The 24,393-nt window shown below is 39.2% G+C and overlaps 3 protein-coding genes across 8 annotated transcripts; 2 read left to right on the top strand and 1 right to left on the bottom strand.

Moving 5' to 3' along the window:
* Positions 1–460: 460 nt before the first annotated feature.
* LOC124183977 (NF-kappa-B essential modulator-like) lies at positions 461–24,362 on the bottom strand. Of its 4 annotated transcripts, none has more exons than XM_046573226.1 (5): positions 22,510–23,918; positions 21,888–21,947; positions 21,429–21,730; positions 14,170–14,174; positions 461–471 (listed from the first exon to the last, which is right to left on the bottom strand). In XM_046573226.1, coding segments are annotated over exons 1-5 (1,593 nt in total). In that variant the 5' UTR covers positions 23,734–23,918; the 3' UTR covers positions 461–469. The 4 variants fall into 4 exon arrangements, 2 of the variants coding, with proteins under 2 accessions (XP_046429182.1, XP_046429181.1); XM_046573225.1 differs by lacking the exons at positions 461–471; positions 14,170–14,174 and adding exons at positions 13,782–13,954; positions 24,056–24,362 and having other exon boundaries at positions 22,510–23,746; XR_006871105.1 differs by lacking the exons at positions 461–471; positions 14,170–14,174 and adding exons at positions 17,749–17,862; positions 17,996–18,051.
* LOC124183978 lies at positions 4,167–15,325 on the top strand. 2 transcript variants are annotated; one of them, XM_046573227.1, is made up of 5 exons: positions 4,167–5,294; positions 8,886–9,209; positions 11,010–11,240; positions 12,390–12,665; positions 13,684–15,325. In XM_046573227.1, the coding sequence occupies exons 1-5, from the start codon at positions 5,065–5,067 to the stop codon at positions 13,874–13,876; spliced, it is 1,254 nt and encodes a 417-aa protein (XP_046429183.1). In that variant the 5' UTR covers positions 4,167–5,064; the 3' UTR covers positions 13,877–15,325. The 2 variants fall into 2 exon arrangements, with proteins under 2 accessions (XP_046429183.1, XP_046429184.1); XM_046573228.1 differs by lacking the exon at positions 12,390–12,665.
* On the top strand, positions 16,419–21,218 carry LOC124183980 (E3 ubiquitin-protein ligase RNF25). Of its 2 annotated transcripts, none has more exons than XM_046573235.1 (6): positions 16,419–16,599; positions 16,725–16,796; positions 16,988–17,228; positions 17,477–17,695; positions 17,781–18,092; positions 18,219–21,218. In XM_046573235.1, the coding sequence occupies exons 1-6, from the start codon at positions 16,574–16,576 to the stop codon at positions 18,375–18,377; spliced, it is 1,029 nt and encodes a 342-aa protein (XP_046429191.1). In that variant the 5' UTR covers positions 16,419–16,573; the 3' UTR covers positions 18,378–21,218. The 2 variants fall into 2 exon arrangements, with proteins under 2 accessions (XP_046429191.1, XP_046429190.1); XM_046573234.1 differs by having other exon boundaries at positions 18,204–21,218.
* Positions 24,363–24,393: the final 31 nt, after the last annotated feature.

The following is a 24,393-nucleotide window of genomic DNA, read 5'->3' as shown; positions in this document are numbered from 1 at the left end:
GACGGCCTGATAAGTTGTACGAAACACACGATACGATTTCATAATGTTCACGATCTTCCGATCATAAAAATGTCTATAAATATAAAAGACAAGTTTCTGTTGGCTGGCTCATGTCTGTAACCTATAATATAGTGTCGGTCAAGAAACTATTACATAAGAAGAAGAAAAAATACCATAGCCATCACAACTTATAGTTCGACGTTTGTACGACCCCATCCTAGCGATACTTGTGTACTTAAAATCGTGATATCTCGGTGAACCCGTGTTATTAAAGCTTGGAAAGAACGGCAACGCGTTAAAGTGAAATTGCGCAAGTCGAATTCACGATTCGTTTTCCTGTACTCTTTTTCCAGCAGCTTTAGACACTTGTCGTATTGTGTATCCGAATTGCTTGAGGCTCCGGTTGCAGGAGGGTAGCTAAGGGAAACCCTCAGACGCGAGACCACTTTGGCTAACTCTTACGCTCTTCCTCTTCTTCCCTCCGCGCTTTCCCCCCTTTTGTGGTATTATTAAGCAATTATTACAATTACGAGAAACAATTATCTCGCGAAAAACGTCAAGTCGAGCGGCGGGGCTCTCGGCGAGAGGCTCTAGCAGCGGTGAAAAGGCCGAGACTGTACGGGTTGTATTGTAGCGCGCCAAGAGCTAGGTGGAAGAGTTGAACCTTCGCCGATTTGGCTTTTGGGGGGGGGGGGGGGGGGCAGCTTGGACGGTCTAATATCATACCTATTTTTAGGTCTTTTTTTTTATAAAGAATATGAAAATACTTATATACGCCATGCCGCCAGTTTGTTATTAATTTGAATGTAAAAATTCTCAAATGTTTTTAAAACTATAAACAACAATGTCCTGAAACTCAAATTTCTCCAAGTGTTTTCATGTTCTTAAAAAAAAAAAAAAACTGAAAAATAGGTATGATTTTAGAGCGTCAAAGCACCTCCTCCCCCCAAAACCAAAATGGGATTGAAGTAAGTTCAGAAAGTATGGTGAAAAATGTCTCGGATTATCCGCAGTTTAATTCAAAGACCGCGAGATGTTAATTCTTTACCAAAAATGCGTACCGTGCATTTGACTCGTACGTATGGATTATGTATGAGACGTGTGTGGATATGCGTAATGTCCGACAACATCGCAGATCTTCGAGAACAGAGGAGACGGTGTTCTCAATACTGCGGATAGTCGACTTCTATACAGCTTAACTTCTTTCAGGTTCCCAACGAATTCCAGGGATCAGAGAACCGAGGCGGCGGTCCGCCTTCGTCGAAGACGCGATTCTCCTGCACATCTTAAGGTACATGATGAACACACTGTCTGGGACATAGTCGCAGCCTCCTGCAAATTAAATCAGTCCCCAATTCGCTTTGTGCATGCTACGAACGAATGATATTAATATCAAGCTAAATATAAGCGTTTTCAGCACGGAAAGGCATAAGCGAAACTAAAAAGCTTGACACGCGTGCAGTAATTATAATAATAATAATAATAACAGGGCTCCGATTTCGCATAGTCAGACCTGCAGGCTGTGTAACATATACTTGTGAGGCTGAACGGCGCGTGCAGAAAGAAAACTCGAAAGTGCGGAATGAGTTTTTGCCATGTCCTAGTGTACGGTAATCATTGACGTCTTACGGCCCTTATACCTATTGCGATTAGACCTCGCCTGTTTGTTTTCAGCGAAGACCTCTCCACACGGATGCGACGCGGTGTTATACCTGCAACGGACACTATAAGGACGTCGCGTCGCGTCAGAGGATCCGAATGAAAACCGAAAGGAATAAGGAATGCGGCGGCCTGGCTGGCTCCTCGTTTCGTCCCGGGAGAACCCGTAAGCCATAAAAATTAATTAGTCGAAGATAGGGAGAAACCGGGGGGTTGGAGTCCGGGCTGCACTGGAGGATCTCCGAACCCCGCAGGACGAGACGCCACGAGGTTCACGATGCAATGCTGGTGCATAAACCAACCGTGGAGCAAGGAGCTGTCAGTGATAGCTTCGAGATGATTGATATCTGCATCGCGGTGCGCTGCTACCAGCTAGGAAGTGTCGGGAAAAGGCCGGCCAGCCGACCAGCCCCGTAAGCCATTAGCCATGCAACCACATCTACACGTCGCTGTAACGATGAACCGTACTAGCCTGCAGGGCTGTGAGTATGATATCGTATGGTTGTGTACGTACGTGTAATATGGCCCTCGTAGATATCCTGAATGGAGAAGACTGGTCCCAGAAATGCCCACGCGAATTGGTATTAAAGAACTCACGCATCGTCAGGCAATGTTCCTTATTATACAACCTCGATGACGTCTCATAGATCAATGTAGTTCAAACTATCCGAACATAAAGCATTATTTTATACCGTTATTATATCATACCACGCTATGATAAAATATCTTGTATTCATATTCCACGTTATGTATATGTATATATAGGATAACCAATCAAGAATCGAGGGTATGTATACCAGGAGTATATGTATAATGTACGATATTCGATGACATTTTTATGGCTGCGGATTGTCGTTAGTTACTTCGATTCTATTAGATGAAAATATGTACCGCTTAAAGCTTCTATAATAACTATATATTAGTTCAAATCACCCGCAGAGAGTTGCAAAGATCGACCACGATAAACTTAAGTGTATTAGGAAATTGACGACTACTATATATATAGTGATTCTCAAGATCCTTCCCGAAACGGCTTTCTGTTACGGCATGCGGCTGTATCGATATTTTTCGAAGTGGTTCCTCCGGAGGGTTGGAAAACCGAATTGAAGAGTCAGGGTGTTAGCTACACAGGGTAGGCGACAACAGCGTCTTATACCTGCGCCTCTCAGAACTCTCTTATAAACACCGTCGACGCGATGAGGATCTCGAACGAATCCTTTCTTAGACACGGCGTCTGCTCCCGGTTTCTTAATTCCAGCTGCAGACGCAGGGGATGAACGTCAAATAAAAATTCTCTTCTCAAAGTCTCGGTCTCCCTCTTTTGGGGTTAATAACTGCCTATAAACTGAATACCTCGTGATCTCTGTTGAACCGTTATACAAAAGATCCGTTCCAAGTCTCGCCCCCTGTATTCTTCGAAGCTATTTCTGGCAGTTTTTATAAAATTAATTTTTCCCCTGTTTATCCCTAACTGAAACCTGCAGAACAATTACTTGCAGAAATATTACCTCTTCGTTTAAACATTTAAATCGAATTAGTTACGACACATCGGTCGGGGGAAATTTATTTATATAATTTATATAATGCGTGTGTTTTCCATACACAAAGTACCCGTTTCTATGACGGTCGAGTTACTCTGCGAATGCGCATGCGCAGAATACTGAAAACATCGCTATTAAGTCCTAGGAGTTGAAAGGTTGTCTGTTCTGTACTCCGCGCATGCGCTGTCGCGAACAAATCAGATATTACGCGAACCTAACCTCGATTTCGTGCTTCGTGACAAAACGCGCAACATACTTTTGTTACATAAAGAATCGTATGCAACAAGAAAGCAACGGTCTTTTGGCCTCGCGTATTTGCAATATTCATCTTCGGCTCACCTTACGACTCATATTGCAAACTTTCCCTCGTTCCAAAAAGACCGAGTTTGCCTTTTTATCACACAATATACTATTTTACCGATTTATCCCTAACTGCGACCTGCAGCACAATTGTTTACAAAAATATCACCCCTTCTTTTCAACATTTAAATCGAAATAATATAAAATTAATATTTCGAATAATATAAAATATAAATTAAACGTAAAACGATCGCTTCTACGTATATCGCTAAACTCGTCCCGCACAACGCAACAGAATAATTCGCAAAAAGTCGTATCGCGCGATCGGATACGGTTGGTCAGCCGGTATGATCTGAGGTAGGGGAAGGGATTTTCTGAATCGTGCGTAACGCGGTGATGGATATGCACGACACAGGGGGTAAAGGATGGAAGGAGGAGGGGAGGGGGTGGATTCACGAGCAAATGGAACCGCGTAGCGGCCTGCTCCGTCTTTTTTCGCTCTCGCCCCGTACTTACGAAGAGGAGGAGACACGGAGACCAAGCGGGCAGGCAGAGGCAAACAGGCAGGCATGATGCAGCTCAGCGCTATACGTACACTCGGTGGTTTTCGGCGGAGCGGGGATAGCGAGGACATCAGACGTATTTAAAGGAGGCCGCGTGCGAGGCGCTTCAGTTCTTGGACCGCCTGGCCCCCGGTGGAGTCCTTTCGCGAAACTCTCTCTTCCTCTCTCCTCATCTTTTTCCGACCACAAGACACCGGCGTAACAGCCTCATTCCCGAGTTCGCAATTTCGTCGATTATCATCACACGATAATCGTCCGTTATATCGCCATTCGTTACACACAACAATCTCGAAATCTTCTCGAAGAAAAAAAAAAAAAAAAAGAAAGATCGATTAACCATATAAAATTAATATAGAAATTTTTGCCGAAAAGGAATCATTCGGTTACAGATTTGACGATATTTTTTTTCATTTTTTTTTTTCTTATTTTATCAAAATTCTTCCACCAACTGAAACGACTTACTGAAATTACAAAACATTTTCTATCGTCGTTGAAAATTCGATTTATATGATATATAGATAGTGCGCCGGGAAATATGTCAGGTTTCATCGGTTATTAATCGGAAAATTATAACAAGCTAGTAAAATTATCGTTCCATTTTCACGGGGAAAGAATTATTTTGCTTATATTTATTATAAACCTCGAATATACTTTCCGCGAGAATAATAGTGAAACAGTAAGTTAAACGTACACGCGATAATATTTTATTTCAAAAAACGTATCATATCTACAACAGAAGTTAGAACGTGTGCTGATTACTTCGTCAAGAGATTGCCGTAACGCGATAACTTTTCGAAATTTTTTCCTCTCCCTCAAGTCAAGCGTCACTTCAGTGTAACGGGAGGTGTTTACTCCGATTGATTATCTCATTACCGTGAGAAGGAAAGTGAACGACGAGCGAATAATACGGAGTACAAGTAATAAAACAAAAAAAAAAATCAACGCTAAAAAAATCAGACGTGAAACTTGGCAAGTTATTCGCGTAGCGACTATAAATTCCAATGGTGCCGGCATTCGGATTGTTTGTCTTACTGCTACCGCCCTTAATTGTTGGTGCGGGTGACTTCGACCTGCACCGCGGAATCGGAAGTACCGATCATTGGTTGCACGCTTCAAACGATTCGGCCACCCGAAGTGGCCTAATAATCAGCCGATTTCTCCCTGACGGAGAATTTGAACGGGTCAGCACGTGGCCCGGATTCTGTGCCAAAGAAACGTCCATCGATTGGGGGTACGTAAGACTCGATCTAAAACGAATACCGATACGTGTATATCATGTATAAGTAGAAAGATGGAGAACAAGGAAAGAGTTTAGTTTTCCTGAATGTCGAGCTGGAGCATCGATAACAGCAGTCTGCGGACACAGATATTAAAAGAATAATTTTACGTAGAATTTATAGTCCGATTATATTTACAAGGGCATTCGATCACTCGAAAAAGAGCCGTAATTATCTGTCGCATAAGAATTACGATTAAAGCCTCGGTGAAAAAAACAAATTTTTACAGCGAACATGTCGAATATTGAATTATGTAACAGAACGTTAATTTCTGTTAAAACTGTAAAATTAGTCAGATAGCTCGAACCTTGATCTTATATCGTTCATATTTTTTTAGACTTAGGTTTACAGCGGAAAAAAATATTGAATATAAATGTTGCGTAGTACGAAACTTGGAGAATTGTGAAAATAGGTGTTTTTAATGTTAGATAAAGTGAACCGTCGTTCGTTCTCCCGCGATGCATTTATCGCGAAATTATTATGAGAGTTCAGTCGTCCGCGACGAGGCTGAAACTAGTGGAAGGAGAGATTCGCTTATCAAGTTATACGGCACGTGGACGACACGTTTGACGCGTTTCACCGCGCAAGCTGCGCGCTTCTGAGCTTAAATCTTTGTTTATTATTCACTGCACCGAGGGTGTGCAGTATGTTTACCTATCATCAGGAAGTCCGCATCTGCAGTATATATCTATATTCGAAGGAAGTAATTACCGCATGGGATTATTCTTTTTTTTTTTGAACCTTTATGGATTCTAATTGTATAATAAGTTCAAATGACCGGATAAGGAAGTAAAAGAATTTTCGAGTTAGTGTGCCAAGATTTCTTCACCCCTCAATTCGAAAGGAAAAAGTTCCAAATCTGCTCTGTACGTGTAAATATAATCTCTATAATTGATAGAACATAGACCGTTTCAGAGGGTAAAAGATACAGATGATTGTGAGAAACTACACATATGAAGGTAAGAATCTGCGAAGTGGCGAGGTAATTCAGTAGAAAATAAAATAGTCTAAGGAGGCAAACTTGGTCTTTTCGGACCGAACGTAAGTTTGCGATATGAGTCGTAGATGAGACGAAGACGAATATGGAAAATACGCGAGGCGAAAAGACCGTTGGATTCTTGTTGCACACGATTCTTTGTATAACAAGAGTATGTTACGCATTTCTTCACGAAGCACGAAATTGTGGTTAAAGTCGCGTCATGTCAGAGTTGCTCGCGACAACGCATGCGCGCGGTACGGAAAAGACCACTTTTATCTCCTAGGACTCAAAAGTAGTATTTTCAGTATTCCGCGCATGCGCATTCGCCGACTAACTCGACCGTCATAGAAACGGGTACTTTGTGTACAGAAAATACGCATGGAAAAGCGCGTAAAACATTCTCTCGTTGTATAAAGTAAATTTCTTCAAATTTTTACCAACCCCTGCAGCGACGATATCGTTTCTAAGTTAATCCCGTCGACGCATTTACATCACTGCAAGATGGTCAGGTATAACGTATACGATAGAAGTGCAAAATTGGATTCGAAAGCTAACAATATAAGCCGTTGCACCGCGAGGAGGCAGGTTTATACACGGGGATATAGAGTTAAATCGTAAGCCGAAAAGCGACAAGTTAAGTATAGGTATAGGTTGGGATTGGGATTGGGATTGGGATCGGGGAAGAAGAAGGCGACGCGACGGTTCCCGGTGTTTCTCGGCTTCGGTCATCTGCCGACACTCCCACGAGGATGCCATTGGATCTGACCACCGCGAAGCGTCACTTTGCACTTAGAACTACATACACGGCACTAAAATCCTTCTAGGGCGAACTAGTGAACACCGTCCCGTCGACCATGCGAGTCGCCGAAACACTATTCGCAAATCAGACGAATTTGTTTCCACCAAATCGCGCTGACGATGAAATCGAACGCATGGCAATTAGGTGATTTTCGGAGCTTATTAATACGACAAGAGTGCCGAAATCGAAATTTCTGTGGATTTGCGTAAGCAGGCTTTTAAATTTGTTTTCAACTTTATAGATTATATTTTATCAACGCTCGATTTAACTCAATTTTTATCTTTACGGAGGGATTCTGTCGAAAAAACAAAAATTCTGTCGAAGTGCTGCGATCGTATACATGTTATACATATGTATATGAAATTCTAAGAAAACGAGTAATTCAACGTGTATAATTATTTTATATGATCAAAACTCGTGTATGTATATCTATAGTCTGTTCAGTTGTAGCAAACAGAAGAATATGCAGCAGTGATGATTCTTAAGTCGTTATTGGCGTTTCTCAAGTTCGCGCGCACGCTCTTACGTCACTATTGTCGTATAATAGTAAGCATAATAAACTATATGCGTATTATACAAGAAATCTATACGGTATAACAATCGTACAGCATAATGAGATAAACATCGACTGTGCACATCTTGCAACAGCTGATTGTCGACATAATAATATCTAGTCCATGCACGCCTATAATATATATCAGTAAGATTTATATTTATAGATCGGAGCGAGCGGTTTACCGCACCTTGCATGGTCACAATTTCTATTATTATTCTTAAATATAGGCTCTAGTCGTCTGCGGAACTCGTTTTAGCCGATCTGCGACGAATCGCATGTATTAACCGGAGTCAGACCCAACTTATATAGTTATATCTAATCTTTTCTTCGCCAACTCATTTTCTTTATTACTTTCGACTATACGAGGCATAACCTGATCATTGACCGTTGACTGTAGCGTATAAAACACGTATGTTTTGCAAAATTACGTATTACCCGCTTTTATCGCCGGCTGTGACATCTGTTTACGCTTTAACTGTATAGATTATCGTACAACTTGAGAAAATATACCAAGGGTCAAGAGCGAAGAACCGATCAGCTTGCAATTCTTACCCAAAATCGCGCGCTGTTATATTATAACGAAGAAAATTTAAGCGTCATTTATGTACTAAAAATCTACTCTAATATTTGTATATTTTGTTATATTTCTTACGATATGTGATGAAATAAATTTTCGAGTTAATAACCCAGCTAAATATTGCTGATAGTTCTTAGTTACAATATACCGCGCGGGTAATACGTGTCATATTCGATAAATCGACGGATCTTAATTCGTAAACATACACGGCAACACCGTGTATCTCATTCAGGACAATGTTTTGAACTTCGAACAGGTTTTTCCGAACCGCGAAACAGAAACTATACGGTGATGATGATGCGGTAAAACGTTCAAGTGTTCTTACAATAAACTTACGTACATAACCGAGAGTTCAAAAGTCTTCAGCGGTCTTTGAAAGCCTTTGGACTGCAGGGTGGTCCTGAGTAAACATTGCGGTATTTCGGTCTGCCCGAACCTTACAGGTCGCGGTACCTACAATTCTCACCAACATGCTTATAAATTTCAATGAATCGGTACGAATAGATGAGAAAAGAGTATAGAAACGACCGATTCACGATTATGCTTGCAATATTATTCAATTAAATGAATTAGAGACTTCTCTGTAGGCAAAGTAGATTACTGATAAATTGGATACAATACCTTTTTCTTTCAGGGACATCGATGTAACGCTGCGTGAAGTATGGATCAAAAATGAAGGCCGTAAATTGCAGCTGATCTACGAAGGCGGCATCCTCAGCGATTGTTTCGACGTTGAGGCAGATCAAGACGCCGATGATGATCGTGAGTGCAGTGGCTCTTCGAGGCCAGAGATCGAAGACGAAGACGAGGATGAGGAAGAGAAAGGGGACGAGGCTGTGTTCCAAGTAACCGAGAAGAACATCGCCGACTGGTTCGTCTCGGCCGAGGATCTTCGCCGTCAGTGTTTCCGGGTTAAAACCAGAACGCGGAATCAAGTTATGGCACGGCACGGACAATCGTGAGTTACCCAGGTGCAAGAGACGAGCTTTCACACACCAGCGAAATGTCCTTTCTCTCTTGTACCCTCTTAATTCCACCTGTAACATTATACACATATACATTTAGCCGCACGCTTGAATTATTATATACCCTGTACATCCACCCGCTGTTTTTTCATTCTGCTTTTCGTGATAGTAACCTTATTTCATTTGCTATTGATTGAATCGATTATACTGGAAATTTATATAAATTGCATGGAGCATGCCTTGTATATTATATTTGTGATTTGTATTTTAGATACCATATGCCTACATACTGATACAGTATAAGCACTGCCTGATTCTGATCTCCGATTATTACTTTTTTCCTTATAGTTTATTGTACAGAACGATTGATGCTATCGACTGTTCAAAAATTGATATTATATTATGCATGTGTAACGCGTCCATAGATAGTTCATACCTACATGCATATGTATTATGCGTGTGTATGCACAGACTTTTTCTTTTTATCTACATATATCGAGATCCCGTTCTATATATATAACAATAATGAGGATTGAAAAAACGCGGCATTTGTTAGCGGTGGAACTATTTACCTCAGTACGTTCTAGTGGGGTTTGATTTTTCCTATCTTTGACAAATGATGATATTATAGTAGAATAATTACATAAAAGATAAAATACGGTCAAATAGCGTAGAACGAATAACGATAAGCTGATAGCGATTATGACAATGCGTTGCATAGATAATATTAGACATGATAGGTACGTACGTTGTATATGCTGATGTGCATCGATATGCAATCCAGTATAAATCTAACCATCACAGTCGACATTTGCATTCCTTGAATCGAAGGCCGATTTAGCGAGCTTTAAATGAGGGCAGGCAGGCCGGCAATGGTGTGGGACTATATCTACGACCAAGTAAAGAATAAGAAAAGGAATCAGGCGGTGCGAGTGCGACAGACGATGAAAATTATTTTAAATACGCTGGTATTTCGGTAATTTGGGGTGAAAAAAAAAAACTAACCAGTTTAGTATAATTGTATAATCGTAGCATATAACATTACTGACTAACCGCACGTGCGTTACGCAGATTTTCTAACCTTGTGGAAAATTAACCGCAGTCAAAGTTCGTGTAACTCATTACATACGATATGAGAGGAGGTATTTTGTCTTTTGTATTATCTTTCATCTCTGCGTTTTTTCTTCTTCAATTGAAACTAGCTCGTATAATCGATGATATCCTTAATTGCGTGAGGTGTAAAACACTTGTCGTATTGAAAAATTGTGATTCCGTACACGACAGAAATAAATGTACAAGGTTTTACATCGACGACGGATCGCCTGTACAGCTCTGTATTATACCGGTATAGCAGGTATAATATACCTAAAAACTATAGAAAGGCGATCTCCGGAGATTACGAGTTTTACGTGATAGTAATTCCGAAAGAGCTGTAGTATCCATGCTTCGAACGGTGTAATAAAACACTTAAACGTTGTCCTATAGTAAAAGTCCCCCGTGTCCATTCTCATAAAAAAATACCCCCTCTCAAACTTTCCTCACGCAGCTTAAGTACATATATGGGTGACGACGATGTTATACCCGCACCAAAAAATTGTCGGTTTAACGAACTTTTTTTGTTACAGGTATACAATTATATATACCTGTACATAAGATTGTTTAATACACATTGGGTTTAACGTTCGTTTTATCCTCGTATTCGGTTGCAGTAAAATGCAGAGATGTCAATTTCTCGTGTGAATCCGGACAAGCGATAAGATCGATTTAAGTTCTCGTCGTTTTGGCTTACGCAGGATCAGAGTTAGGAGAGGAATGTTCCAAGCCCTGATGATGGCTCCGGGGACGAAATGGTGCGGACCGACGCAGCTAGCATCGCGTTATAACGAGCTCGGGGCTTTCGATCAGTTGGACAGATGCTGTCGTCGCCACGATCATTGTCACAGGGCGATTCCTCCGATGACCCAACGCTACGATTATTACAATTCCATGCCGTTCACTCTCAGTCACTGCGGATGCGACCAAAGGTAAACAGTAACAAAAAAAGAAGAAGAAGAGGAATATAGCAAACATCGGAGAAAGTTATAGGAACCAGACCATCCATGCAGTGATATGATATCGATATGATGTCCAGTCGTTTTCAAATTCTATACATAGATACCTCTAGAGAATTGAGGAAGAATATTTAACAATAACGATGGAATATAAATGTCGCATACTTATCGGTATGAAAGAGGAAACGGGTGTTACTGTATGCGCATGATGTATGTCGAGACCAAAGCCCTGCCACACCATCGATGCCGTCGTTGACGTCGCCGTTGCATAATCGCCATCGCCGCCGGTATCTCGATAGCTTCCTTGACCCTCGTCCTCCTTTCCCACCAGGTTCACGATAACGTGTCAAAAATTCGCCTGCAAAATGAAAAGTGAAAGCATGTATCAGATAAAGATGACGGTAAAAAGAAAGAAAGAAAGAAAGAAAGAAAGAAAAACAGCACACCCCGATATCCAGTTTCTGCGTATTGTTAAAGGCATGTTTTATAATAGACGCAGTCATACCACCACGACGCGGTGTACCTTTATAAGGTATAATACTTATACACACAACAATGCCATGCCATGCGTACGTCGTTGAACGAGATGAATCGAACGACGCAGAAACCCTTATATTATAGCAAGTGTATAGGTAGATTGACATGTAACGTTATCCTAAAGCGAGGATAAGAAAGCGGAGTAAAAAGCACCGATGCAGCGATCAAGCGTCAACGGGGACGCCGCTGCAACCTTGTTTACGTAAACGTCAAGATCGATAACCGACGTGAAGTGTAAAATTTGATTGATAATTCTCCGCACGAAGCTTGTAATATATCATAGGTATATTATATGGGTGTTTGTTAAATGTGATAGAAAAATTTCGCTTTACCCTGTAGCTGCAGCAGCTGATACAATTGATTAAAATTCGTATCAACACAGCTACATTTCGGCACCTCGAGTTCTCCCTCTGTCTGCATCCCAATACGTAGTATACGTAGATAACGAATATCGTTCGGTGTGTACATCCCAAATCTGTAAATCATATATTGTAGATAGAATTACGTATTAGAAGAATCAGGTGGTTACGATCATAACAGGGTGAAAATGTCCGGTTTTGCGTTCGTTGTTTGTCTGCACCGCAGGAGATACGATGACGGGGACGAGTCGAATAGACGGAGGCGAAGAAGACGAGGACGCCACCGGGAAAAACGCGACCTCCTTATCATACCCGGGACGCAGTGGTGCGGTCGGGGTCACAGAGCGACCAAGTACACCAATCTCGGTGGTTTCGGCTCGGCAGACGCGTGCTGCCGGCGCCATGACACCACCTGCCCGTTCTTCATACCCGCCTTTCAAACGAAATACGACCTCTTCAACTGGGGAATTTCTACCCTCATGCATTGTGCCTGCGACGAGCGGTAAGCTCTCGCCGAACGGAGCGCGATTATCTTTCAAATACCACGCACCGCGACAAGTGTCCCGGTTAATTGCGGTAAAGTATAGGAAATGAAGTGGGGAGGTTGGGGTGAGTGGGGGGCACGAGGAAGAGGATCAAGCGCGTAACGATCATGCGATTGATAGCTAAAGAAAAATTATGTGGTACCGATTTCAAGAGTTTCTCAGTTTTTGAATCTAACGAGCGGATAATTATATTGTTACTTCAATACGCACAGTATTTATTATACCTATACATATATGTGAATAAACCTATACGTTTGTCAATAAACAATCTTAGCCACTTTAGCTAAGGATATCTGTATTGATATTCCAAAGACCGCGGTCGCGTTGTACACCTTATCTGTGTTGTTATGTATTCGGGTTCTAAAATATACGCGGACCAAAGTCAATAGAAAACAGAATCACGGGAAAACATTTCGGTCTAATTTATCGCCGGAGGATCGCGTCGTAACTCTGTTTAAGAAAATTATGCTTCTCGCAATTTATTCTTACTTTTTAACAACGGCGATCGGTTAAGACTTAGAAACAATCGTGTGTACACAAAGTTTGCGTGGAGCAAAATGTTATGGCACAACGTGTGACGATATATACCGTAGTTATTATGCTTGTACAATATCTATACAGAGCACATGTGTGTAGCTTTAAAATTCAGGTTTACACCTGAGTAGTTATAATTACTGCAAGAAAATTAAGTTCACATGAATCTAATTTTCATTAAAGTTATAAATTATATTATTATTTATATTATATGCAATTTCCAGGCTTCATAAGGTCTCATCTAACTGCGAAAATGTAATACCGATCTATTCTGTACAGATATTTTATTTTAAAACTGGCAAAAACGCGTGGTAGGGAATGGATACGAGGGGTATTGTATGTAATATATGTATATCATACCTATGTATACGCCCATATTAATCTTACGTACGTTATCTTATACTCAACTGTTTTTCTTTTCTTAAATTTTCTCACTTTCAGTTTTCGAACGTGTCTAAAAATGGCCGGAACTTCGTCGGCGAACTTCGTTGGGAAATTGTTCTTCAACGTTGTACAGACAAAGTGTTTTGTTCTGAAGCCGCAAAAAGCCTGCCAGCGAAGATCGTGGTGGGGAAAATGCGAGGCTTACGAGTACCGGAAACAGGCGCATCTCAGGGACAACGTGCCGTACTGACGACGCGACACCAGCTTATAATGACTTTGCATGGAAATTCCATAATTCGTCAATGAATTACACGTCACGGTTCCAATTCTGAAAACAGAGAAAAGAAAAGAAGAATAAACAAATTATTTCGTATTCAATTAGCTATATATGACACAGTGTAATAATATATACCTAAATAATATATGTATATATATATATATTATATATATACATGTTTGTGTGTTAAAATATTTCTGATTCCAAAGTCTCTCGGCTGCGATTAACTTTATTATCTAATCAATTGCAACCGCTATAACTTAAACATCTCCTAAAGATTTTCAAATGTTTCAAAAACTTAGATCCTTTTCACTACTTCCGACCGTTTCGTACGGCTATGTTTAGAGTAAGAAGTACTTATAGCGGTAAAATTGTGGACACTTTATAATTCCAATATATAATGCAACCCTATATTTTGCAACGGAGATATTAATTGTTAATATCTCGAGAGTTGGAGACGCAATCTTAATTTTTTACTTAAAAGAATTCTGTTTCCTTACGTAACAAAAGAAAAAGTTGCTATACCTGTGGTGATATTATTTAGCAGCGAACGTATATTCGCGATATTTGAATGAGTTATTTAAAAAATTCTGTATAACCGAATATTAGAAACGAATCAAAATAATTGACTAATCTGTTTACTTTTCCTCTGAAACATAATTCAGACAGATGTCTGTAGCGTCCACTACACTTCGGCCGTATTGTAATATTCTCGATCGAAATTCACAATGACAATAAATTCACTACGGAACGACAATAATAACATGGTACCTATACATCTAGGCATACGTATGATATACATACAATAATGTATAACTATAACGGTGTAGTCAGTGTGAGTAGGACCAATTTTAGTCGAATTATAATGAATAAATTGAAGTATGTTAAGAAAATTACCGCATTATGCATTGTGGGGTAAAAAACAGAGTGTAATGGGTACGCGCATATGCATGTGATAAACTTCCATAAAGAGATCCACGTGATTAGTATACGTTTTATATAATATGAAAAAGCATAAAGTAAATTTTTCAGCAGTGATAAAAATTTCGTCGAAATAAGTATAGAATCGAAAGAGTATATTACAACTATAGTTTATAATAACTTAATTTATGAATTAATATGATGTAATTATTCGTGTATCGATGGATTTTGCGGCACGATCTTCCGTTCGCGCTACTCAGATGTAGAATTATTACATGTACGTACCAATAGAGATTAGAATAGTGAAAATGTAACGATTTTTCGCAAGGAGCGAACGCGTTATGTTATTATATAAAAACATTGTAGTTTCGATGATATTCTTTCTATCTCTGCATTATTGTAAATATGTATGATAAAGAAGAGAATTATTAATGAATGATACGCGATATGGGCACAGACGGCTTAATTTATTATGCGAATAAAATGACAATTGAATACTCATTAGCATCGTTTTTATTTTACCTTGCAATGTTCCATAAACGCCTCCTGGAAACAATGTCGCCGGTTTTATGAGAAGCAACCACTGTTGCCGTTGGATTCTTTTCAATGAAAGTTATAATACGCAACGTGTGAAAATATGCGTCCAATCCTGTGGCTGTTCAGAAACGTCATTATTACGATTATTTCAGATATTATGAATGATTCGTGGATTTATGTGGTAAGCAGTTCATCTATCTTAAAGTCGATGTAAAATATAATTGAATATACTGTGATTGACAAAAATATTGACAAGACTGTGGATGCAATGAACAAAAATATATATTCCAAAGTAACTTACCAACGAAGTATGTGTGTAAATCATGGTAGCGAGTATCGATATTGTGGGATGAATCCCGCCTGATCCGTGCTTCTGTTACACTGATGAACGATCTTACTCCACGATGAGATGAAAAAATTCTGTATCAAGTTATGGCTATCATTTATTCGATATGCAATTGTTTTTCGTCAATCTTGAGTTAAAAAATTTGATCTACGGAAGATTTTTAACGGTAGCCCGCGCGAGTTCACAGCGCAATGTCAGTGTTGCCAACCGTCCTCTAGTACCAAAAATTTCGTTCCATGTTTCGGACGGAATTCGGTAGAAACTTGCAGCTACTGAATTGATTCCTTCTCAAAAATATCAGCTCGACCCGAGTCAACCTCATAATTGCGTTATAATCGTAGTATTATTCATTTCTCATTCTACAAGATGTTCGCTTGCAAATGTTGGGATGTAATTCACATCCCTAGAATCTCTGAATCCTGACGTCACGAACTCAACACCCGCGCTTTTATTATTCTACATTTTATTTTTATTTTTCCCAGCGCGTGAAAATTGAAGTACCATTGGCTAAAATTATTTTCATCTTGTGTTTCTATCACGTTTCGACATTCGCGACTGTTGTAAGAATTATATTGAAAAACATTTGACGGTGAAATTATCGCGGATGCTCTGCTTTTTTCTTTTTTAAACAACACGTATCGAATGCAGGTTCGGTATCTGTCTTCCAATGATAAAAAAAAATACCCCAGTCTTTAACTGGCAGACCTGTAAATGTAGCAGAAGCTGCCGAACAAGGCAAATCTGTAAAGCAAACGCTTTACGTCGGAACGGCCGACTAATTTGTCGAGGAGACAAAATATATTAAATATAACAAATAGCAGATAATACCTTTGTCAAATTGTTACTCGCATTTATCAGTACTAATAATGGCTGATCCTGGCACCGACGAAAGGTAATTCGCAATGATACTGAGCCCAATACGTGGTGACAATTTTCTCGAATGTGTCAAACTGTCACTGTCAATATAAATTTTTCTACATTTATTTATATTTCTTGATATTGCTCTTGTTTATACAGGGTGACCGATGAGATCGAAGCTCTCAAAGCTATTCTTCTAGATCACGAATTGCACATCAAAGAAAACCGAAGGTTCGCAGATTTAAATCTTTTCTTTCCATGGATCGAATATTTCGTGTTACTACGATACTATTTTGCAAACACATACTATGGATATATGTGGAGATGCATGTTAAGAAATCACAAAAAATATTATCAGTATTTCCGAAGTGTCCTGCTTCAATATTTTTTCGCTTACCAAGTACGGTATCTGGTTGTTTCAGAGGTGAACCGGAATGCATTGAGACCATAGTATTTCCATCAACTGGAGAAGACTCTCAGTCTCAGTACGTTTGTGTGAGATTAGTTGTGGATCTGCTACCTGGCTACCCAGATGTTTCGCCAAGGGTTACACTCCGAAATCCAAGAGGATTGCACGAAGACACCGTTCGTCTCATACAAGCGGATGCAGAAGCTAAGTGTCAAGATTTCGTTGGTCAGCCCGTTATGTTCGAGTTGATTGAGGTAAGCTGAGGAAGACTCTGATCTCTCGTTAAAATGAATGATGTTCGCAATGTTTAGTGGTAATTTTTGGTACTGGTGGAAAAAAATAAAATAAAAATAGTGTACACATGATTTCAATATTTGTGTAATCAGTATTGAATTTGATCGATATAGTTATTGGGACCCGGATGTGGCGGAAAACAATCTGTTTCTATATCTCGGTCTAATCATTGACAATTACATTCACAAGGAAATTTAATTAATTACAGCTAGTACGGGAACATCTCACTTGTAGCAACTTGCCCTCTGGCCAATGCGCCGTTTGCCTCTATGGATTCAGAGAGGGTGATGAATTCACGAAAACCGAATGCTATCATCATTTTCACTCGCATTGCCTCGCAGCCCATGTAGCTGCTGCTGAACGGCATTATAGAGAGGAGCAGGAAAAAGTGCCGCTATGGCAACAAGATCCTAAAAACAAGTTCCAAGTAGGTTTCCAATGTACATTTCAGAATTGACAAATCAATGGTACTTGCTTGTTGTGAAAAACTTCTTCTTTTTCAATGATCGTAGGCAATCTGTCCCGTATGCCGCGAAGTGATTAAATGCGATGTTGAAAATCTAAGCCTTGCTCCACCGCCGTTTGAAGTTGAAACTGCAAAAGATTTTGCAGTTACTGCAGAACTGAGGGAACTGCAACATCAAATGGCTGCCTTATTTTTACATCAGCAGCAGAGGGGAGGAATAATAGATCTTGAAGCTGAGGGAGTTAAAATGCTTTTACGAACCGAAGAGGAGTCTACTGGTGCTGTGGAAGAGCCCAGTCCTCCTGGGACTAGTTTAACTGCAATACAAAATCAAGAAGAACCAGTGGTGACTCAGGTGGTAAGCTAAATGTTGAAATATGTTTTCTAGAATTCTTGAAAAACAAAAGCACGACAATAAAGTTTGCAGATAATGCATGGCGAATTTTATTCGGATTTAATGTTTGATTAGCAACACCCTCAGCAGTTCGGGACGCAGCATAAACCAAATCAATATCAGCCACGGCAATCGCAACAAAATCATCAGAGACACAATAATCATGGTCATCGAAACCGAGGACGTGGTCGTCCTAATTATCGACGCCACTTTGACAGAGTACGGCAAGCAGAGACGACTCCCAGATGACAATGGGTTCGCGACAATCTCAGCACTGCCTGGCATCTCTCGTCATTAAATTTACACAATACAATTAGCATTATTAGCGTAATACTCGACGTTACTAGCTGTGGCTGTCAAATTTTCAATCGTCTTTGTGTAATTAAATTATAGGTAACGGTGTCCTTAGCAGCTCTCCCATTGTAACGGTATATAAAGTGGGATGCGTTTGAAACTTTTGAATACGGTCTACGATCACAGTAATTTTGAATTGTACAGTCAATGTTACAACCCAATTTACCGCCAGCATGAATTTGTAAACTTTCTTACGAAAGGAACAAAGTAATTCATTCAGACTCATTTACATCTCATTAATTGCAGACAGTGTGTTCAAGATTTAGGTTTTGAACAGTTTAATGTGATAATTAAAACGGCCAGGAAGTAAGTTTAACACTTGTAATAACTTTTGGGTGTTGTTTTCAAATTATTAAAATGATGTTAAACTTGCTTTACAGGTATACTTCCAAAAAGTTGTGAGTAGCGGTACTTTCCCAAGTTTTGAAACACTTACTATATTTTTATTCCATGCAATTTTTTTGACCCATTTGTTAGTCTTACTGGTTTCTAATATCCCAATCGATACGCAATATCTAGTCAAACTTTGTGTGAGATTTTAGAGAAATGGCGGCAACGCATAACGTGATTTTTCGAACGATTATCTTATAGCTATGCAAGGCTTCTGATGGACATCAATAAAGAAGCAGGCAGTACTTTTACAAAGGTATTGAATGTAATCAATCAATGCGACTCGAGCTTAAGATGTAAGTGGAAAGTAAAAATGTTCCGAATTGTTAGACTTTAATAAAAATTACTCCCATGTTATATGCCGTATAATAAATGTTGTCAAAATATACATATATACCTATATGTGTGTCTATATATATATATGTATATACAGAATGACCCAGGGGCTATCGCCCCATAAGCTATCAGTGTCTCCATCATGAAAATCCGCAACTGAAACGTTTCTTATTTCTGATGGGAAATTTTTCGTTTGCAAATTACAGCCGTATGAAGTTGGCTAATTCCGTTGCATCTGATAGAATAGGAGAACCCGCTGGCGGATTGTCATTGGAGTATCATGTGCTTGACAACTGTTCTAAGCCATAAGATACTACCAGATTGGTAAATTTCAAACAGCTGTAACTCGCAAACTACGAATTTCCTGTTGGAATTAAAAAACGTTACTGTCGCAGATATTCGGGAGTAATACATCGTAGCTTATGTGGCGATAGTCCTGGGTCACCCTGGATGTATAATATATATGTATATATATTTATTACAGTGATCTTTGTTTTTAGGTGCGAAAAATTTTCATTGGACCCTCCCCCAGATCTGTTCCTAATCATCAAAAAAAAAAAAAACAACTATGTCAAGTTTCAAGCCGTTACGTCAACTGGAACACACGGCGCAAAGCTCCAAACGTTTTAATTGGCAAATACATGATTTTATAACCACTTACTTTATCTTTTATAAATTTTGGTAAAAATCCTAAATATTTCAAAATTTTATAAAAGCTTTTTAACAACAATTTACTTATATATAAGCTTAATAGCATCATTTTTATTAAGCTTACAAACAATAACTATCAAAATTTTCATGGTCTTTTCCTATCATTATAAGTAACAATTCTGCCAAGTCTCAAATAGTTCCTTCAATTTATACTAGTCATAGAAATCGAACCAACTGGTTATAAAGAAATGTTTTTTTTATTTATAACGTTTCGAGCTTTCAGGCATGTGTTTCAGTTGACGTAGCGGCTTAAAAATTGACAAAGATTTTGTTTTAAAGATTTGAAATAGATCTGGGGCCCGGTCCAATGAAAATTTTTCCACCCTCCAAATAGGAACCACCCAAATATACGTATATATATATAATGACAGAGACACTTGTCGCATCATTCCAGTCAACCATTAATCGTACTAAATAGTGACGTTAAATACGTAAATGAATAATGAACTGTATTTAAACGTGAATTGAAATTGAATTGTAAGCGCTTATCTACGTTTGCTGAACATTGCACAATAGTTATAACTGGGGTTCAATCAGTACTGCATTCGCTATTGATAGTAATAAATTGCACATGTGGCTCCGCACTAAATTGTAAATTTGGAATTTACAAAAACAAAAACTAAATTATTTCTGAACTATCTTGGCACTCAGTGATGTAAAAATTAAAATATCATTATCACAGAAATTTTTCAGCCGTATTTGATGCACAAAGTGGATATTTAAAGACTTTTGATGCTCTTAACGTACTCCAATCACTGTTTGAGTTCTCAGGTGACTAGATGCATAGATCACCATCGTTAACTATTGTTTAAATGTTGCGTACATAGCACACGTATGAAACAGGATTTACGTTTATTTTACAGTACCGGCAAAAAATAAGATATAAGTGTTAACAACTTTTGCATTGTTGACTAAGAGTTTGCAGCACAGCTTTGTTTCAAGTGTATGATTTCAATGCAACACAGTTTATGATGTTCTTATTTTATATCATAAGGTCTCATCAAAACTCATCATTGTAACATATGTTGAAATTTCTAATCTGTATATCAGTTTATCGATATTAGAAGGTAGACAATGACAGTTGTACGCAAATTTGGTCTTGTTATTAATTGTGTTACTTATTCTTAGAACTTTTTTTTATCAGTAACCAACATACTGATATTCAAACCAAAGTCTTGAAAAACAATAATTAAGAGTTGGTATTGCTGAACAGTTTTGAACCTTGATAATATTATGCACTTGTTTATGCATAGGTATATCTATGATTAGGAACTAGAAAAACTTCAGAGAATATTAAAAAGAAAAAAAAAAAAAAAAAATTATCTTTACACGGCAATTTTGCATAGATCTTTTGGCGATTTTCATTCAACTATATAGAACAATGGCAGTTATATCAGAAAATGTCAGATTATTATAAATCAACATCTGTATTTCGTAAATATATCATTTAATATATTAATTTCATATGATTTCTTTACTTTCTCTTTATATTTACATCACGCTACTGACCTAGCACTGTTTGTAGGTGAATCTGAGGACATTTGCCCGGAGTTCAAGAATCGTGCACGATGTCCTAGATCAAGGGTTTCAAGCTTTTTATGCAGTTCTTCCAGTCCTGCCTGTACAGGAACCAGTAAATTTTTACCGCTAGCCAAAACCCGTGTTACACTATGCATTAATTCGGCATTTAGAGGAACTGGGGAAGGAATTTCCATAGTTATATTTTGATAAAATCCGTCTCCATATCCCTCGTCAATACTTTCTTCCAACTTATTCGCCATTGAAATTAATTTCAGTCGATCGTTCAGCTCCTGGAAATTAGATAACCAAGTTTTTCAAGTGTTTGAAGAAAATGTACAAAATTAATATGACACAATAAGTGATGGAGAAATCAATATTATTTTATCGATGTATCAAATATCTTTTAACAGTCTATAATTAAGACTAGGATAAAATCTGGGAATTCACCTTATTTCTCTCAAGAGCCCGCTTGAGACATTCCTGTAAAGAGGTGTCTGTTTCAATCCTCTGAAATAACCACATCATTTTCATTAGTGCTAATATTTCGTTGATTTCTTAATCAAAGCAGTGCAGTATAGATAACACGGAATTGAAATTAGTTTTCAAAGTTGGTGATCAAATATACTAAACTCTGATTCTGGCATTTCGCTTGTTATTCCAATTGTAGCCGCCAATTTCCGTCCCTAGCTTTAGTTTTACAGACGTATAACATGCTATGCTTAAAAATGAGCTTTTCAGTAATTGCAAAGAAAAATAGTGAGGACGATAGGCGGGTCTTTGAAATTGCATACCCTATGTGATTGAGCGTATCAGGTGTTGAGTGTAGATGACAGGAAAGTACCTTGTGTTCAAGAAAATAGAACTGGCAAACTGGATTGAAAATGAGGATGAAGAATTTCTCTTGGTATTGCTAGCATGTGAATGAAATGTAGCTGAAGCAATGGACCAAAATTACTGCAACGAATGTAAAAATTAGAACAATAACATACGAATATAAATGTAGGTGAGTGATGAAATATTAAGTAAAAAATGAGGAAAAAAATATATAATTATTCAAATGCCGGCTTACCGCTTGAAACAATTGCTTTCTGCTGTCTTCTCTGTTAACTTGCTCCTCCAAATATCTGATCTTCCGTTTGGCATCTCTCAGCTTCTTGAACAGAGCACTATTAGCAGCAAATGAACGAGACCTTAAGGTCTTGTTCTCATTTTTAATTTCCTGAATCACAGCGGCCTTAGACTCCAACTCGATGTTTCTTGTTTTAATCAGTTTGTGTTGAGCAATCATTTTGTTAAGTTGAGATTTCAGCTGGACTATTGCCTGTTCAACTTGGCCATGTTCCTGTTTGGAGTTCAAGAGCGTCGACTCAAGGACATCCTTCTCAGACTTAACTTTATTGAGTTCAATCTGCACGGCGTTGAGTCGGCTCTTGGCCTCATTTTTTTCCATCTCGCACTTCTCCATGTTTATCCCCATACTGGATATCAACTCTCTGTACTTGGCTAGTGCACTTTCCAGTGAGTTTTTCTGAACCTCTACGCTGATGAGGCGTTGCTCCATTGCTTTAAGCTCAACTCTCGTGTCCCTAAGCTCGTCCTCGGTTGATTCCAATTTGGTTGACAAATCGGGCGACAGGCGAGTCTGGGAGTCCTTGAGTGGCATAGCCACTGCTTGACCTAGTGTAAGTTTTGCCCTGAGCTGTTCTATTTCTTCCTTCAACTCCTGGCGCTCTTTTCTCAACTTTTTACTCAGTACGATGTATTCGTCATTGGCCTGCTTGCACCTGGCAGTCAGAGCCAAAGTCACTTCGTGCTTCTCCTTCACCAGTCGTTGATAAGTATCAACTTCGACCTGGAGGCCCCTCTTGCTGGCCTGCAACTCGTGGATCTGTGCCTGATACCACTGCCTCAAATTCTCAGCAGCCAGCACCTGCCTCTTGGCATTCTTTAACTCATTGTCGAGCGTAAGCCTTTCCTGGAGCGAAGCCTGAGCCTCGATGTACAGCTCGGTGATCTTGTCCTTCAGCGACTGGTTTCCCACGACTCTTCCATTCAATTCGACCTGAGAATTTTCAAGGTCTACTCTTAACCTCTCGTTTTCAACTTCGAGGACCGCCAGGCGCTTTGATAATTCCGCACTCGCCACGTCCGGGGTTGAGACGTGCCTTAGTCGAAATTCGTCCGTTATCAAGTGCAGCGAATCTGTCGAGGTCACAGAGTCGAGCTCGTACCTTGAGGAGTTATCGGAAAAGCTGTCCATTCTTAAATCTCGGCAAACTCGGTGCTCGTTCATCACTGATCAATTTCTATAACAGACCGATTTGCGATCACCTGCCATTTTTTGATCAATTCGCAAATTTTACATACGGTTCCGGCTAACTTTGCTTGGTTGGTTTGCCTCTTTCGTTTACAAAACACTGTGGTAACAAATCTCTGGCACTATTCTTAGAATAGAAACGAATTTCCTGGAGTCAGCGCCACTTACCTTACCGTGGTTGCAATCAGTACTAAAGAAGCTAAAAGGGACTTGGTAGCGGGAAATTCGAATTTAAAGTAGGGAATACTTTTTTACGTATTATAAAATTATTACTAAAAGACGGGTACATAATACGTACGTCGCTAATTTCGCTAAATCTCGAGTGTTGAGCTTTTTCATTTCTGAGAAACCTATATCGCACAGATGTTACGTCGGAACGATTTAAAACACAGCACTTTGCTTTTCTAGGCATATTAGCTAACAAACACTTCAAAACACTTTTTATGTAAGAGCTAACTGCAGCTAACAGAACGAACGCCTTCAATCAACAGGTAGTGTCAAATGTAACAAAATGTAACATGGCGGCGGCGTCACCAGTTGCACCAGTGTACTGCGAATCTTTAGACCTGCAAATTTGCCGCGACCGTGGTATTAAAAGGCGTGCCGTGGTTGAAACAGTACTAAACAGGGAACCAG

Source organism: Neodiprion fabricii, chromosome 5 (genome assembly GCF_021155785.1).
Source record: "Neodiprion fabricii isolate iyNeoFabr1 chromosome 5, iyNeoFabr1.1, whole genome shotgun sequence".
NCBI lineage: Eukaryota > Metazoa > Arthropoda > Insecta > Hymenoptera > Diprionidae > Neodiprion > Neodiprion fabricii.
This window is presented reverse-complemented; position numbering and strand designations above follow the sequence as displayed.